The 14,139-nt window shown below is 38.7% G+C and overlaps 1 protein-coding gene across 1 annotated transcript in view; it reads right to left on the minus strand.

The window, feature by feature from the left end:
* Positions 1-14,139, minus strand: part of LRP1B (LDL receptor related protein 1B) — a 632,825-nt gene that overhangs the window by 462,577 nt on the left and 156,109 nt on the right. Inside the window, exon 2 of the mRNA XM_053947419.1 lies at positions 8,126-8,251. Within this exon, the coding sequence (XP_053803394.1) occupies positions 8,126-8,251 (126 nt within the window). The remainder of the gene's footprint in view (positions 1-8,125; positions 8,252-14,139) is intronic.

The following is a 14,139-nucleotide window of genomic DNA, read 5'->3' on the forward strand; positions in this document are numbered from 1 at the left end:
AAAGAAAAACTAAAGCCATTAAGCTCAGCTTAACAGCCAGCACAACCTCAGGAAAGACAAACCGTGCCATATCTTTCCATCTCTTCTCTCCCCATGGGCAATTTTTTTTAGGGTTTTTTTTTGGGGGGGAGTATAATTTATAGCTTAGGTATGAAAATAAAATTGTTTTGGGTTAAAAAACTTCAAAACAAAGACTTCCTCAAAGTATGAATTACTTTTATAGGTTTTTCAAAAGATTGATCTTTTAATTTTTTTCATCTTATGAGTATATATCACATTAGGTCTGCTTCTGTGTTGGAATTGCAATTTTAGCAAGCAATTAATCCATAAATGAGCTGTTTCAGAGTTCTAGGTATTGGGCATCACCCTTCAAAGGCTCTGTGCTGGCCCTGGATTACATCTCCATGTTTTCACAGACCTCAAAAGAAGCTCATTTTGCTGGCAGTCATTTAATTGAATTCCCCATGAATCACTTTGGAAAATTATGCTCAGGATAATCAGGCACAGGCAAAGAAGAGGAGGTAGTATTTCTAATAACCGTGTCACTGAGAGATGCAATGACCTTTACATCCTTCAACACTGAACTTCTTGTTGCTTACTTTATTCCAAAAGAAAATACACAGCCACGGAAATTACACTTATTTGATCCTGGACCTCTTGCTAGGGCTGCTGAGTTTCTGTGCAATAACAGGCCCATGATTCCTCCCCATGCAGTTCTCCTCTTTGACACAGACTAGAAAAGTTGCGGTTTTGACATCATCAACCCCCCAAATTAATAATTAAGGATTTTGAATATTTTGCACTATGTGCAAAGGCAAAATGAAATCTAATTTTAGGCATTACGCTGCATTTTGTGTACTCAGAGGGTGACAAACTCCAGCACTTTACTGAATAGAAGTGAAAATCTTGTATAAGATTACTTTGCACTGAAAACATTTAAAAAACAAAGGAACTCTTCTTTCTTAAACTTTTTGTGCACCACAGAAATCTTCTGCTATATATTTGCAAGGCAAAAATCATTCCTAGCACACGAGAAATGAGCTCACCTTACCAAAACCATTTCACTACAGTAAGAGTTAAAGTAACAGTTTATATTTGCAAGGTATAAATAACTGCCTAAATATCTGCATATGTAGCACACCAACTTCAGAATGACAATACAATTCAAAGTCTTCAACTATTTTTTTAAGGTAATTATATTTATCTGGAACAGGTTTGGATGTTTGGACTACGTAAAGGACAATGTTAAAAACTTTCAGACGGGAAATCAAAGTGAAATGAATACATAGAATAGAAAATAAAGTAGGAAGAAAAAGCAAAACCAAAGCACAAAATTTAACTAAGCATTTTTAGCCTTTAAAATGCTTTAAAGAAAATTAGCAGAAGCAAGTAATTCTATTCCCTGTCAAATCTCAGTGTATACCTGAGAGTAGCAGGACATTTTCAAAATTATTATTTAAGAAAAAAAGCTTTTTATTCAGAAAGCTGAAATTGTAGCCCCTTACTTAATGAAGCTGCTGGGGGCCAAGCTGCTGTTTAGAGCTCAGGCAGCAGTGCCTGACTCACCAGGAATGAGAATCTCTGCATTTCTGATTCAGGTTGCACAGACTCACACCTTGCTCTTCCAAGATCTTTATGTTCAGTTTGGTGTAAATTTTATTTCCCATGGTGTTACCTGACACTGTCTAATCCTACCAAGTATTTAAAGTCTCTTCCCCTGAAAAAAAGTGAATAAACTAATTTATGCAGAGAAGGCAAATGCTTGTATCCCACTGATGGGACAGCATGCTTATGCCTCAGAAGTAGCATTAGAGCCCACGGGGAAATTATAAAAAGGAATTGCCTCTAAACATTCTCTGGAGCCTCAACAACTCTGCCTATATGCTGGCTGTGGCAGGAAGTAAACGTAAAAGCATCAAAGTTATCCCCTGGCCCCAGGCAAGTGCTCCCCAGCAGCCAAAGATGGGAGCCCAGAGGGAAAAGGAGCAGAATCAGTGGAGAGAAAGGCAGGAACATCCTCCAAGAATGATCCCCCTTAGGATGACAACTGGGCATCATCAAGAGCAGCCCTAAACACCCCAGTGGAGCAGGCTGAGCTCCTCCAGACTGATGGCAGTGCAGGATTTGTCTCACTGGGGTGCTTCTCTGTAACCTTCCCAAAGGGCTTAGAGGGTACGAGCACCATGGACACCCATCCTTTCCAGACTGTTTGCTCTAATACCCCATTAATTATCAGAACATCAGCAATCCCATCACCCCAGCAAAACTACATTTCCTGGAAGAGCTGAGCTCTCTGGTTTTCCAAATGGTGGAGCAAGGTGAAAAAAAGAGGTCAAAAGCTGAAGCCCAGGTCACAGTCACCAAGATGTTTTCCAGCAGCCAACAGCAAACTACCTGGATGGGATGAACCAGCAGCCCTAATAGGCTATGTGCCAGTAAATAGGATGGCAAAAGTTCCAGCCAGAATAAAAATGCCTTTAGAGTCTTTTCTTTACCAGTGTTCACCAACCACAGAAGCTTTGCCAGGGTAAACTGCAAGAGCCTCAGTGTGAAATGTGTTTTGTTTCAGGTCTGCAAAAATTGTATCAGGAAAGTTAATACCCCTCCAAAACATTCATCTTGTTCTGTCAGAAACGCTTCTCACCAGTTAACATAAAAGCTGCCAATATTGTATTGCTGCATTAAGCATTTAACTTAATTTTATGTAAACCAGCAGCAGTTGGATAAAATTTGTTGACATTTGTCATTTTGCTGTGGTTCATTTCCTACAACAGCTTCAGAAGTTTTACACTACTGATAGGAAAAATCCTGATGCAGAGAAAAAAAGGGAGTACCTATTCATCATCTCAAATCAGACTAAATTAATATCTTCCAGTAACAACTTCAAATATCTTGCTGAAAAATAGGTGTAAAAAGGTATTTTATATAGCAGATTCCTTGTTTAACAGTAACTACACACAACAAAATTATAAAGAATGAAAACAAAAGACCACATTTTCCCTTCATGTCAAGCATTTTCTTCATTTACCATTAGCAGCTTCATGGCAGTGCACCTTCAATGTATGCACATTATTTATTGAGCTGGGATTTTCCAAAGCTACTAAAGAGTGATTTGGGATCCCAGCTTCTATTGAATTTCAATGAATCTACTCATAAAAGAATTAGGAGCTTTAGGAAATTTTATCTTTATTGTTTCATACCACAAGAGCAACATTGCATCCAATTATCTTATCCTTTGCTGGTAAAAGAACTACAACAGAGGTACCCAATTAACAATTTTTAAGCTTCTGAAACAAGTCTCCCATAATTAGCACCCAGAGAATGAAAGACACACTTTTAGCAACCAAAGTGAGACTCAAGCTTTTAAACAAGACACTTCTGGTTGCTGCATTTCTTTTGCTCCTCCAACTTCAGTTTAATCATGATTATAGACACTGACATTCCCTAAAATCCCAGAGGAAGATCATTATCAGAGATACTTTCAACATGTTACAATAAGGATACATCTACTCAAACTACCAGAGACAGGGACCATTCAAATTTGATGATTTATTAATGGCAACCAGAGTTGCTTCAATGCAAGGCCAGTCAGCCACAAATAAATTGTGTGGGTGGAAGGTATACAAACAGTATTTGGATAATATTTGGGAAACTTAAATACCAGAGCAACAGTGTCAGGATCACAAACAAAGGGCAGTTGAGGACAATAGGAGAGACAAGAGTCGCAGTCTGGCTGTGAGGAGCGAAATGTTTTCAGGATTTTGTTGCTGCTAAAATAAATGAGAATCAAGCACTTTTGGTCTTGGCAGTTCCTTTTAGAGTGTTGCTCTGTTAATGGGAGATCTGATATTGTAGGGTTTTATTCCCTCTGGGTTATTCATGGCATTCAAGCAGTATTTGGGTTCTAATGGGAAGCTGTGCTGCTGCAGGGCTCTGCTGCCTGTTCTGCCACAGATGGATACGAAAGGAGCTCAGGGGAACCTCGTTCCAGACCTCAAGTGTCTCTTCACAGGGCAGCTGTCAGGTAATGTTATAGCACCTTTCTCTTCTCCATGTCTGAGAGACAACAAACAGCCTTAGCTGGAGCTGTGGCACCCAGCATTACAATACCCAAACATAATCAGTGTGCACAGTTTCAAAAAGAAGCTGTAGAAAATAAACACCTTTTCTCCCTGCTCCTTTGTTTCACCTCGCCCTGGCAGAATACATTCTGACAGAGAGGCATTGTTGAGCTGAGATTTGAAAACAACATGCAAGCCAGATGAGTGCTGAAGCTGCAAACACACAGAAAAAGCCTTAAGTACTAAATGGAAGGAGTAATTTGCCAATGCACCTTTTAGATCTCAGCTCTGTTAGTAGGAGGCTGAGGAGAAAAGCAGGTAATAGCACATCACATCAAATATTTTTCTGGTTTCAGAAACCACAGTACTCCTTGGGCATGGCTTACTTAGGATGAATATGTTACTGAGAGGTACAATAGTGGAATACAAAACACACAGGTAAAAAAACATGTTATAAACTGGATCTTTAAGATACCAAAAAATTAGTGAAGTTCTCTACTTACAGCTGCTGAGATAGGCAAATGCTTACAGGTTAAGACCAACACTAATGGCAAGAATGGTAAAATAAGCCAAAAAATCCAATCAAAACACCAAAAATGAAATGAATAACCAAAAAGCCCTGAAAAACAGCACTAAAACCATCCCCAAGAAAATGAGTATGGCATTGATGTTTCTAAGTGGTAACTGCACACAGTTGTGAAGTCAGCTGATGATACAAATATACAAATAGTTGTCAATGTTATGTTTTTAAATTCTATGCTTTTCAACAATGGATTTGAGTTTTGTAATTGTCTCACCAAAATCACATGTCAGGTGAGTCTGCAGGCAGACATTTTAGTTTTCCTTTTAATGGAAATGCTCCTCTGAACATTTGCATCAACCTCCAGACTCACTATCTGTAAAAGCCAAACAGTCTGGCCAGATTCTGGTCTGTCTGATAAAGTTCTATTGATTTTGAGTGAGCTTTCTGATTTAGGCTACTGAAGAACCCAGCATCATCTGATTAGGTTGAGTAAATTGATTTTTGAATCCTGACTATTTGCAAAAAAAACATGAACAACCGAGAGACCACCCAAGAAAGCGTAAAAATTACTTGGTCAAGAATTTTATGAATACATTTTGGTTTTTTTCAAAAATCAATTTTCTCATGAACAACTCTGGAAGAGAAAAGCAACAGAATTTGTTCACTAAATTATTCATTATAAGTTACTGAGGTATCTTGGTACTGTAAAAACCAGCATCTTCAGAGAGCAGAAAGAACTACAGCTGCTAAGAAATGGAAGAGAACACAAGTGTAGCTGCTGTAGGGGTTCACTTATGATTTTACCAAGCTGTTTGTGAGGCCATTTAGAGGAAGGTGGGAAGTAGAAGGGGAACAGCCTGGTGCTAGAAGCTTTCTGCTGCCTGAGAAGAGGCAGGCAGAGCCACGACACCCCCAGCAAACCCCTGACAGCTCCAGGAAGTTGTGCCTGCACAGAGCCCTGCCCAAGACAGGGCCAACAGACACTGAATTCAACAATAACTAAGGATTTCCCCCTTTTCTGTCCCATCCCAGATCTCCTTACAAACACTAATAAAGGAACTAGATTGTAGGATTTCAGGCGTGTTCCTGAGGCAATTACTTGATACAGGCATATCATGTGTGTTTGTACAACAGTAACTTTCAGGTTCTGTTGTAACACTTGGTTAAAACACCACCAGGAGATTGCTCACAAAGATATTTAGTTCCTGAATGTTTTCTGTAAATGGATGCTTGAATGATGAGACTAATAAGACTTCTCATATTCTCACCATGGGAAAAACTGCAGCTTGAGAATTTCTCTCCTTTTCTACAGTTTGAAATTCCCACAGGAGAGAAGTTAAGAACTTCCACACACAGGAAAAGCTTTGATCAATGCTTGCACATTATTAGAACCCAGAAAACCCTATTACTAGGCACAATCCACAGAAAATCAATCCAAATCCATTTGTTTATGGCTATAGGAACAACTAGCAATATCTGTCAGGCTACAACAAATAATTCATCACATGCAAGTCAAAAAAGAGCTGGCAAATTCATCTAAAACAAACAGACACATGACTCTGTGCAAAAAAAACCTGAATGCTGTGTCCCTGGTATTAGCACTATGGATCAAATATAAGAATATTTTTAATGTAATTTTTAAGTTTCTACAGACACTGTGTGCAAAGTATCAGCACCAAAAAAATTCAGAAGCATTATATTCATTTTTAATGAGAAACAACTTACCTGATGAAGCCAAAGTAGGCACACAAATTTCAACAATTTAACAGAAAATTGTGCTGACCAATAAATACAGAACCATCCAGTGCAAAACGAAATTGTGAGCAATTATGTAAGAGAGTTTCACCCAATGCCCCAGCACTGTCACTTGGTTATCACTCAGTCCTGGGCTGAGTTACACTGAGAAGGTGAGAGAGGGCAGCAGACCTAAGGCAATTATTGTCTCACACACTCAGCTGTGGCCCAGGCACCTCATTACCCAGCAGCTCCTCAGCAAAGGCCCTGGAAGCTGGAAAAGAATAAGGATTCAAACAACTTCCTTCTCTATAACCAGAAAAGCCACAGTGCTGACTCCTGCCTTTGGCTTAGGACAGCCTAAGGAAAGCATCTGACATAAAACTGTTCACATTTGCAAAGGGAAAGGTTTCCAAGAGGACCATGCTGGTTGATGTTAGGAAAAGTGTAGACTCTCTTTCCCACTACCTCCCCATTTCTTCCAGCCATCAATAAACTCCAAATGCCATGTTTTTAATATGCCACAGCTTTAAATGAAATTGCTGAACACAGGTCTTACAAAACATGTGAGCATCCAGTGCTGCTGGGTTTGGGCATCCAGTGAGCTGCTGGGTTTGGAACTACATGGCGAATATCAGGAGGCAAGTTAAAAACTCTGTGTGTGACCATTTGTGTGCTCCTATCTCGATATTCATTAGTCAGAAAAACTTTTACCTGCACATATTAACACTGTGTTTGAAAAGACATCAGAGAAGGGGGCGGTCAGTCAGCAGCGCAGTAACAAAATCCCAGCTGTACCCAACGCTCCCCACTGCAGGATGTTGTTGCTGAGAATCCCAAAGTGTGTGGAGGGTGGTTAATCAGAGCACCCTCCCCACAGCCCCCGAGGCAATTTTCTGATCAGTAGCAGAGAAGGAGCTCTGGAGCAGGAAGGCTGCAATCAGCACTGCAGTGTTTGACCAGACAGAAATGGCTCCCAGACATCTTGAGCTTCTGTCCGTCATTTTAAAGATTAGACTCCTAAACACTGTCTGATGTTTGATATTTTCTTTTCTTTGAGCAGCAAACCCTATTTCCAGCCTTCCTGATTGTCAGTATTGCTTTGATACAAAATACATGGTTCTTCTCTTACATTAAGTGATTATCCTGGGGATAAAATCAGGAAATTCCCTCATTTTCCTCAGAACACAGGAAACAAGGGAACATTAAGATTTAATAACACCTCATCAGTAGTCTACAAGGCTGATAAGAAAAAAAAGTCTGTAAGGTTGTTACTCTGGTGTTCAAAAGCTCTTAGCCACATTAAAAACCCAAAAAAACCCAAAAAGGTCTTCACTATAATTAAATATGTTTTATTAAAGCTTTCCATCATCTTCATTTCTTTGTTTATTTCCCCCCTCACAGCTCTCACGCCGTCTTTCATTCTTCCCTTTGATGTGTGTATGCTTTTCATATTTGTATTGAAAATATTTTGCACTTTTCCACCCCAGCTCCCCATAAATGTATTTAAAGGAGCACATTTTCCTGTGCCTGACTTTGCCTGTCCCCTCTCAGCCCATCGACAGCTCGGGGAGAGCAGAGGGCACACATGCTCCAGTGACAGTGCCCATGACAGAGTGGCACAAGAACAAAACACCTTCCATCTTCTGTCTCTCACCTACACTAAGAATCTAACCTGCTCCCCTCAACAGGAAGAGAATTTATAAACCAAAATGGAACCTGCCCTTTCAGTTGTATAGTAAGTGTGACTGAAAACGTTTCAGTTCAAAGGGAGATAAAATAAAAGAGCAGCTCCTGCTTTACTTACACGTGTCTAAGGACTCATCAGAATCATCAGGACAGTCGGGCTCCCCGTCACACAGCCAGTGCCAGGACACACAAGTGATGCCATCGTGGCACAGGAACTCCCCTACGTCACACAAGGGATGCTCTTCTGGAAATGAGAATGGGTTACAGTGAAATGGTTACAGGTGAAGGGAAAAAAAACAGTGGCACAATGAAAATCAAAAGTGAAAATGAAATTATTCAAAAAACAAAAATCAAAGGAAATGATAGGAACAATATGAAGCAATAATTTAGTGGTATCTGATACCCTCACTTAGGGAAGCCTAACATCCAGCTGAGGGTTCAGTGGGAGCTGCCCATCACCCTTCCAATCTGAGAGGAACAACATCACCATGAACTACTTTTATGGAATAAAATTTTAGTAAATCTGTTTTTTTCTAAATATTTCAGCATGAAGGAAATTTGCTCACTAGATAGAAACCACCAAGATTTAATGGCATGTTACCAGCAGGGAGGTTCCTGACTCACTTCTCCTGCCACAGAAAATATTTTTATATTGTTTCAAGTTATCAAATTTTCAAGGATGTATTTTTGTAAGCAGTCAAAGTTCTACTTAATAAAACAAATCTATTTTCAACTATTTCCTTAGACACATTTTAAGGACCAAATCCTTCCTCCATTTTATATTAAAATTATTTTATAGTTCACATGACAAATTAGCAAACAAAGAATTTAAAGTCAACACTGGGGCACCTTGAAAACAATGGCTTTTAAAAGAGGGCAATTCTGGAAGTTTGGCACACCCACACTCTCTGCTGCATTCAACCACCACAGGCTGATGTCCTTGAGATCTAGAGTTAATTAACTCAAGACTATTCCATCATTATTCAATGTAAAACTATTCTAATATTAATTAAAGCTCACAAAACCTCTGTGCAATATATTATATTCATTTTATCAATATATAAATTACAGTAGTGTCTTCCACAAGGTTACACTGCAGATTGCTGGGAAAAGGTTTCCTCATTATTCTTAACACTGGCACAAGAGAGAAATAACTTCAGTGGAGTCAATACTGCCACAAAGACATAAAACCAAGTATAAAGGAGGAGACAAAACCCAATCCACTCATAGATCTCTCCATTGGTTTAGTTCATCCAAAAGCCATGGGAGGTATTATCACTAAAGAAAAAAAAACAAGAAGAATCCTTTATTAGAGTAATAATTTAATAACATCCTATGTGCAGGCCTCATTTCCGAGGTCAGGTTCTCAACTACTGACGCCATTCGATTTTACAAGCCAAATTTGCAACTACTGTGTAGATAGATTTCATATTTCTTAAGATAACTGTAGCACAACTTCTTTTAAGACTGCAAGAATGAAATATTTTGTTATAACTTAATTCCTTTCCCTCAACAGCAAAAATGAGCAACTGCATAATTAAGAGTCTAAGTTTACATGGAGTGGTTTTGCTTAAAGCTTTCAGGGAGATGATTAAAGGCCCTGCTTTGATAGCACATCTTGAAAAGCCATCCTGGAAGTCAGAAAGAGGGAGAGAGTTTGGCAAGTTTTAACATTTCAAAGATATAGAGTAGTGTGAGAAGCACACAGAAGAACTCTATAATATTTGGTTTTAAAGTATTCTTGAAAGCCATGATACATTTCTGCTTTTACTACAGGATGAACTGCAATTTTCTGTGTATTGCACAACTGCTTCTAACAGACCTGGAAATATTAAAACTAGCATTGCCAAACATGTCCACTTATTTATTCAGCCCTGGAATGTTTATTCCTTAAAGCAAAACATAGTTGCAAATTCTTTCATTATTAAGAGTAACAAATTTATTTATTTACTTAGAGAGGCTTCTGAACTGACAGCTAAATGAAAAATATTACTGAATAAATATAGAAATGTAAAGTTGTGAAAACACTTCTACAGTCAAGGTCACACAAGTGTCTGGTTCTACATGAACCTCCCCAAATAACTCCACGTACAGCACCTACAGAAGAAAAATCTTGTCTGAAACAAAACCTGGCAGGGTGATTATCCCTTCCTTAGTGCAACTGCTTCTTTCAAATCTGCAGATGGTCACACGTGTCTACACACAAAAATCTTGCATTTGCTCCTCTTTTGGGCAAAGATTATGAAAATAGCCTAAGTGACTGGATATAAAGAAGTTCTAACAAGCAATTTCACACTGAGCTCAGAGTTGAATGCTTGTACTTGAAAAAAGGCTTGTTTGCTACCTTTTTTTAAAAATGGAAAAAAATAAGCTATTTCCATACTATTAAATCCTTGCTTTCCATTTTATGCAACAATACAGAAATTATGGAGATCTAAGCTTTTTATATTCTCTACCTTGAGAAAAGCTTAGCAGAGTCAAAAAAACACTAAATTATAAAACACTTTGAAAAATAGATTTTGTCTAGAATAAAGCAGTTTAATATTACCTCAGGGTTTTATTGGCTCTGAAAGTGCTTTCTCAAATGTTTTTATTTTGCATAACCACAGAATTATTTTTGTTTTCAGCTGTTTTCTTCACAGAGTGAATTTGACCAGTTAATTACGAACACGCACTAATTAGCGGGCTTTAAAAAAATAAAACAAAAATCACAACAACCCTCTTGCTGAAATATAGTCATCTATGATGGCCCAGAAGTAAAACAGTTCTTTTCAGTGACATCTTTTTCTTTCTGTAATACGTGAGCTGTGCAGGAAAGCTCCCAGTGGATGGGAAAATTCACATTTTTAACATCCCAGTTCTCTGAGATACAGAGCAGATGGTGAGAAATCATCCCTCTATGGGTAAATGAAAGCCTTCCCTCCCTAAGGATACTACTCCTATGCTCCTATCCTATGCTGCAAACACCTGGCAGTGCCTCTTAGAAGGAAAGTTTAAAAAGAGAAATAGAAAACCTGGTGCCTTTGTTTAAAGTCAATGCTCCCACAGCCAAAAATGTGTTGATTTTTTTTTCTTTTTTAAAGATGAACATTTTTTAAAGAAGACAAAACTCAAAATCGTCATTAGGAAAGCAACTAGAATTATATTGTATGAAATTACATTGAACTCGGAAAACCAAAATTCCATTATGATGATAAAAAGAATAGAGAAAAAACAGAAACAAACCAATCAACCAACCAGCACACAAGGCTGATGGCTGCCTGGACCAGGAATGCTCCTGGATTAAAAAGGCATTTGCCTCTGTAAATTGGCATTCAGCTCCTAAAAAAGTAGGGATGAAGATCACTGCCTGTGGTCACTGTTTAGGGTCAAAGGGATCTGGATCCTTCCTATTTGAGGGAATGCAATAAAGAAAAGCAGGTCAACAGGGCTCTTGAAGAGACCTAATGGGAGATAGCATTTATGTAATTGAGTGCTCTCCAGCTCTGTCACGAGACTGGAAACTATTCACTGTGACTCTAATTAAGAACTGCCTTGGTGAAGGAAGCAGGTGTCCAGAGAAGCTGCTGAATCCCAGAATTGTGCTTCCCACTCCCAGCAGTCCCTTGCTTGGGCACTCCGTGGTTCTGCCAGGCTCCTGCTGTGGTCCTGGTGACCCCCAGGCAGCATTCATGGGAGTTGCTTGGTGCTCTGTCTTCCGAGCACTTCCAGCTCCATCTGCCAAGAGCACCTGAGAGAGCCCGGAGAAAACAAACCTCCCATATGGCAACGCTCTTCAAAGAGCAAAACTCAGCCTCATAAAGTCTTGATCCACTAGAGCAGGGAGCCTGCTCATTAGGCTTTCACTAAATATTCAGAAAAACCACATGTGCACACTAACCCAGAAAGCACATTCCTAGAGAAGCTTTTGAAGGATATGATACAAGCACGATGGGAATGAATGTTGAAGGATAAGAGATCATCACACAACATAATATTTAAAAGCTTCTATAGCAATAGCTTAAGATCAATGTGAAGTTAGAATGCCTCACTAATTGATTTCATTTCATTTTGCACTTTAAAAAATATTTTCACTGTGTTTCAAGTGAAACAAACAAACAACAAAAGCTGAAATTTCCAATTCCCTCTCCATTTTCAAGGAAGAGGGCACGAAAAGATGCACATAGACCAGGGGGATGTGTGTGAACATGCTTTTTTTTTCCATTTGAGAATGGTTAAATCAAGGAATGAACCATGAAATCCATGAATAAAAACTAAAAACAGTTAGACCTCAGCTGGTTTGTCCCTTAGCTGCATACCCAGAGAAAACTCATAGCAGAGAAAAGGAATTTCCTGCCAAAATATTTTTTTTTTCCCCAGAAGCAAAAGAACAGGAATAGTAAGAAAGAGCAGAAAGGCCAAAAGGAGTGGTCAGAAAACTGCAATCCAACTGTACATTTCCATTGGGATCCACTGGCATCACCTGTCTGCATAACCAGGAATTCTGGCAATGATAATAAACCCATCCTGCCATATTTCAGGGATGTTATGCAACCAAAAACTTGCACTTTTAAGTTCTTAATTAGTTTTGCTTTGATTTTAATTAAGTTATCTTCATTGCAAGAGTCTAAGAACTCAGAACTATTTCCCCCCCCTCTCAAAAGAATGTTTTCCATTTGGGATTTTCTTTGATCTCTCACTGAAACATGGGAGGGTTTCCATATTAATTTCAGCAAAATTTACTCCAAAGCTGAAAAGTGTATTCTGGTAGTTATTTATGACAGAATTCATCATATGCTAAAACCTAAATTACTGTAACTGAAAGGGAGATGTGAAGAAAAAGCATGCACAGCATTTCCTACTTATGATTTTCAGACTTTATATAATACTTTTCAAATCTTTCATACCTTTGGAGTTAAATCTACATTTTTAGAGCCAAGTAATGAGTAAAACATTTTCATTTTGACCACACTAAACTATAGACAAAATCCTTGAGATTTGTCTTGCAAAACAGTAAACAGTTTTACATTCAGGCTATAAAATTATTATTATGATACCATTTATTTCTGTCCTACCTGGTTCAGTGTACTGCTGTGTTCAAAGTAATGCAATTTTATTTACAGAACCCAAAAATGTCTCACGAGATCTACCAAACCCTGATGTGAGCTTCCACAATGCAAATGGGCTTAAAGAGCTGCTGGTATGTGCACATGTAGCATCCTAAACAGGAATAAGGATCTTTTATGTGTATTTATTCAGCTCTTGGCATAATAGTTATCACTTACTCAGCATTTACTAATCAGTTAATTGCTTTATCCATAAGCAGGGCACACTCACAGGTACCTATCAGTAAAAGCACCATATGTTCAGTTTAAGGCACATATGTTTAAATTCCATGTGTAAACTTTCCTCAGTCTGCACACCTCCCACCCAGCAAGGTCACAGGCATCTTGTTTGGAGTCTGTGGAGTGACATCAGACATCCCAGTTCTCAGTCCATAACAGTCATGCTCAAATTCCTTATTTATACCACACAGCTGCAAGAATTCCTCATATTTTTTTGACTTGCTCTGTGCTACTATAATTCATGGATCAGATTAAGCAAATACTGAGAGAGCTCAGTACTAACAGGAAGATGAGAAACATCCACTGATTGATGAAAATCCTGGAGTATTTTTGGAAATGGGCAGGTGATAAGTTTAGGGACTGTCTTGTTCCTTGTTCTTTTTGGCTCTTTCTTTGCCAAAAGCATATTTCCATTAAGGGGGAGGGGAGAGGGGGAGAACACCAAGTTCCCTCCTGGATTTGAACAAGAGAAGGTTATTCAAACTCAGCTTGGCACAATCTAGGGAGAGAGAATTTTAAGAAATACTCAGATAATGAGAAACACCCAAATATTCCTGAGCCAATTTTTATCTAATCAGCAAAGGGTCACAGAATAATACCTATCTCAGCAAACTACAAAATGACATGATAGTTATGTTCCTTAATGGCTTGGAAATACCACAGAATAGCCAGGTACCTTCTCTAACACAATAGAGACCCTAATAAAAACACATTACCTGCAATCCTGCCATTTGCCAATCCCTGCTCCCAGTAGCCCTACAAAGAAAGGAGGCCGAAGGCCAAACAAGCTCCCTCTGAACCATTTCTT

Source organism: Vidua chalybeata, chromosome 7 (assembly GCF_026979565.1).
Source record: "Vidua chalybeata isolate OUT-0048 chromosome 7, bVidCha1 merged haplotype, whole genome shotgun sequence".
NCBI classification, from domain to species: domain Eukaryota; kingdom Metazoa; phylum Chordata; class Aves; order Passeriformes; family Viduidae; genus Vidua; species Vidua chalybeata.